This window comes from Solanum stenotomum, chromosome 1 (assembly GCF_019186545.1).
Source record: "Solanum stenotomum isolate F172 chromosome 1, ASM1918654v1, whole genome shotgun sequence".
In the NCBI taxonomy this organism is placed as follows: domain Eukaryota; kingdom Viridiplantae; phylum Streptophyta; class Magnoliopsida; order Solanales; family Solanaceae; genus Solanum; species Solanum stenotomum.
The window spans coordinates 38,610,310-38,613,939 of NC_064282.1; the positions used below are offsets into that span (position 1 = coordinate 38,610,310).

The 3,630-nt window shown below is 39.8% G+C and overlaps 1 protein-coding gene and 1 non-coding gene across 2 annotated transcripts; one reads left to right on the plus strand and one right to left on the minus strand.

The window, feature by feature from the left end:
* Positions 1-1,159: 1,159 nt before the first annotated feature.
* Positions 1,160-2,149, minus strand: LOC125848802 (uncharacterized). Its single transcript, XM_049528778.1, has one exon. It carries the CDS (start codon positions 2,147-2,149, stop codon positions 1,160-1,162), a length of 990 nt encoding a protein of 329 aa, XP_049384735.1.
* An 812-nt stretch (positions 2,150-2,961) lies between these two features.
* Positions 2,962-3,068, plus strand: LOC125853998 (small nucleolar RNA R71). Its single transcript, XR_007445297.1, has one exon. It is a non-coding gene; the product is annotated as a small nucleolar RNA R71 (small nucleolar RNA).
* The last annotated feature ends 562 nt before the right edge of the window (positions 3,069-3,630 follow it).

The window sequence follows — 3,630 nt, forward strand, 5'->3', positions numbered from 1 at the left end:
CTTGAAGAGGTTGTATGGGCGGTCACTTCTTGTCTCACTCAAGTGTGTCTTAAGGTTATATTAGGTAGAGGTCCTACGGTAATGAAATGGTGTGTGTTCTTTTAAAGTTAAGCATGGGTTGTATATGAATATATGTTGAGTATGTATATTGTTGGCTATGGTTTTATATGTGAACATTGACTTGTATTATGTCTCTTATACTTGTGAAGTGAAGGTTTTATCAAAATAATATGAAAGCATTTATTCCTTGTAAATGTCCGTTTTGGCATGTTCTTGCATGGTCATCATACTTAGTACTTAATTGTGCTAATTCCATATTTCTCTATTTTCTACAAGTGTAGGTTCCGGCAAGTGAGCGGGTTTTGTAGTGACTTGGGATTTGAAGTTCTTCCTAGATTTTGTGGTATGTCCTCATATGTCGAGGGCAAGACTTTTCTATTCTAGTTTTCTGATAAGATTCTTGTAATAGACTTAATAGACTTCTTTTGATTGTAAAGGGGCGTGTCCCTAGTATGTTTTCACGTTTATGTCTAAGATGGCTAAGAGACTTAGTATTCCGCTTGTGTACTTTTGAATGATGTTTTAAAAGTGACCTTTGAGTCTTATGGGATTTTATTTAAAGAGTTCTTAATTCCGCACTATTTTACATATCTAATGTGATGAATGCTAAGGGCTTGTATGAGGCCTCCGAGAGGTCGAATACGCATGTTACGACTTGGGGATGCTTTTGGGTTGTGACATACACATTGCACTGGACTGACCCATTTGTTATCTACAATAGGGTAGATCACTCCTGCGTCCAACCACTTTATTATCTCCTTTTTCACCACTTCTTGCATTGGTGAGTTTAATCTTCGTTGATGTTCAACACTCGGTTTACAATCACTATCAAGCTGAATTTTATGTGTGCAAAGGCCTGGAGGAATCACCACTATATCAGCGATCGTCCAACCGATGTCTTTTATATACCTTTTTAGAACTTCAAGGAGAAAATTTACTTGCCAATCAGTTAAGTCAGTCGCAATAATTACCAGCAAGGTGTTATTTGTGCCTAAGAAAGCGTACTGGAGGTGCGAAGGTAATACCTTAAGATCGAGACTTAATGGTTCTTCAGTTGACTGTTTGGCGGGAGGGCTTTCTCAATTTTTTAAGTCGATGTTCAATTTAATCGGAATCTTTGTGAATACCCCTTTACTTGAAATGCGGCTACAACTTCATTTTGGCTCTGAACCTCGAACTCTTCTTTGTTAGCCCACGCGACTTCAAAGGGTTCTTTGCTACACATTAAATGACTCACATTAGCCACAGCCTTGTCAATCACATCGTCAGTTGAGATTACATGAATGTCACTCGGGTATCTCATTGATTTGCACACGTTAAAGGTGACTTCATCATCATTGACCCAAAATTTTAATTCCTCGGTCTCGACATCCACCAGTGCTCTCCCAGTTGCCAAGAATGGTCTTCCCAAGATTATGGGAATTTCGGCATCTATGTCACAGTCGAGTATGACAAAATCGACCAGAAAAATGAATCTGTCAACCTTAACCAGAATGTCATAAAGTATCCCCACTGGATGTTTGATCGATCTGTCAGCCATCAGGAGTCTCATAGTTGTAGCATGCGGTTCATCCTGCCCGAGTTGTTTATAAATAGCATATGGCATTAGATTTATACTTGCTCCCAGATCGCATAAGGCGTTTACGAACTTGAAAAATCCTATGGTGCACGGTATGGTGAATGCCCCCAGGATCATCTTTCTTTTCGAGTAACTCCTTCGACATAATTGCACTACAAATGTGGGAGACTTTGATCGTCTCAAAATCCAAGCTCCTTTTTTTGTGACTAACTCCTTCATGAATTTGGCGTAACCCGGCATTTCCAACAATGCTTCAACTAGAGGGAGATTAATCGATAAGGTCTGGAATACCGATAGAAACTTCTTGAACCTTTCATCCTCATTCTTTTTCTTGAGGCATTGAGGAAATAGAAGAGGTATCTTGGCTAAAGGTAGTTTGGTGTTTAGGCATGGCTTGTGTTTCTCCACATCAATTTGTAGCTCCCTTATGATGTCTTGTGGGATGGTTATTTCCTCGGCCTCCATATCTTTGCTTGCAGTTGGCAAGTACACTTCCTCATTTCTCATCATATCACCTTTCACTTCTTTTCCGCTCCGAGTGACAACGGCCTACCCTCTATCTTCCTCATCTGTCTCCATCTTTTGTTTCAATTGTACTGTAAGTAAACTCAATTGACCTTCAAGGGTTTTGATTACATCTATGTGTGAGTTTACTTTATTGTTCAAGGATGAGAAATCGTCTTTCATTCCTTTCAATAAATCATCTGAGCGTTCAACTTTGTCAAGGATGCGTGAAAGCAACTCATTCATTCGGGAACTACTTGCACTCCCCCTTGATTTTGGGATCTCACTTGAGTGAGTGTGATTCTCTTCATATTCATCCTCTTTTCTCCAATAATCACTCTGCTCAGGCAAATCTTGATGGCACTTCCATTGTTCAACTTTTTATAATGGTTCCAACCTTGATTTCCACCCCGCTGCTAATAGCGTAGGTAGAAACCCTCCTCACATCTTCTGGAGTTCCAACCTTGATTCTCCCCAGTCTTTGTATAGCTTGGGGATGAACCCTCCTCAACTTTGAACATTCCACATGTTCCCTTCATATGCTACTGTAGAACTTCCATCTGAGTCAACATCTTCTTGATGTTTTCATCCCTCTCTTTCTCTTTGTCTAATTGCTCTTGTGTTAGTCTAAAGTGTAATGGGGAAACGTGATCATCTTTTGTATACCATGCTTGATTTATTCTAGTCATGTCGTCTAGAAGAAATGAAGCCACCTCAAATGTTTGTAACTTATTCCTCCTCGTACCAACTGATCAGCCACTCATTTATTAACCGAATCAAGGCTCCGGTAGAAATATTGAAGTAGCAAATCGGTTGGTAGCCCATGAGTTGGGCATTTAAGTAAGAGCTTCTTGAATCTCACCCATGCTTCATGGAGTGGTTCCCCTTCCCTTTGCTTGAACCCTTGGATTTCATCTCTAAGCTTCATCATTTTTTATGGAGGAAAAAAATTTGTGTTAAATGCTATGACCAGTTCCTCCCATGATGTGATGGATTTTTTTTGTAACTCGGTTAACCACTTGCTTGCTTCTCCTTTCACAGACAATGGGAATAATCGCAGCCGAATTGACTCTTCTGACAGATTCTTGAACGATAAAGGGTTGCACGCTTCCACAAAGCTTCATATATGTTCATGTGAATCTTCATGCTCTAACCCTCCATATAAGCCTCTTGAATGTATGAGCTGGAATGTCACAGTAGTAACTTCAAACATTGTATTTCCGTTAGCTTGTAGCATGCGAATTGCACCCATCTCACCCATGTGGGGAGGGTTATAAACACTATTAACATCATCGATGTCATAACAATGAAGAACACCATCCGTTGGATGGCCTGCTTGGCAACTATTTTCCCTGTCTGCACTCATATGTCCTATTGTGACACACAAACACTCAAAGCAAAACTGAAAGTTAAGTGAGTAGAACTACAACTATCAAGAACCAAATTTTTTTTACTAAATTAAGAGTTCTCAAATAACACCACTCCCT

Coding starts and splice junctions, on each gene's coding strand:
- LOC125848802 (XM_049528778.1), bottom strand. CDS start 2,149: ATGATGAGAAATGAGGAAGTGTACTTGCCAACTGCAAGCAAAGATATG.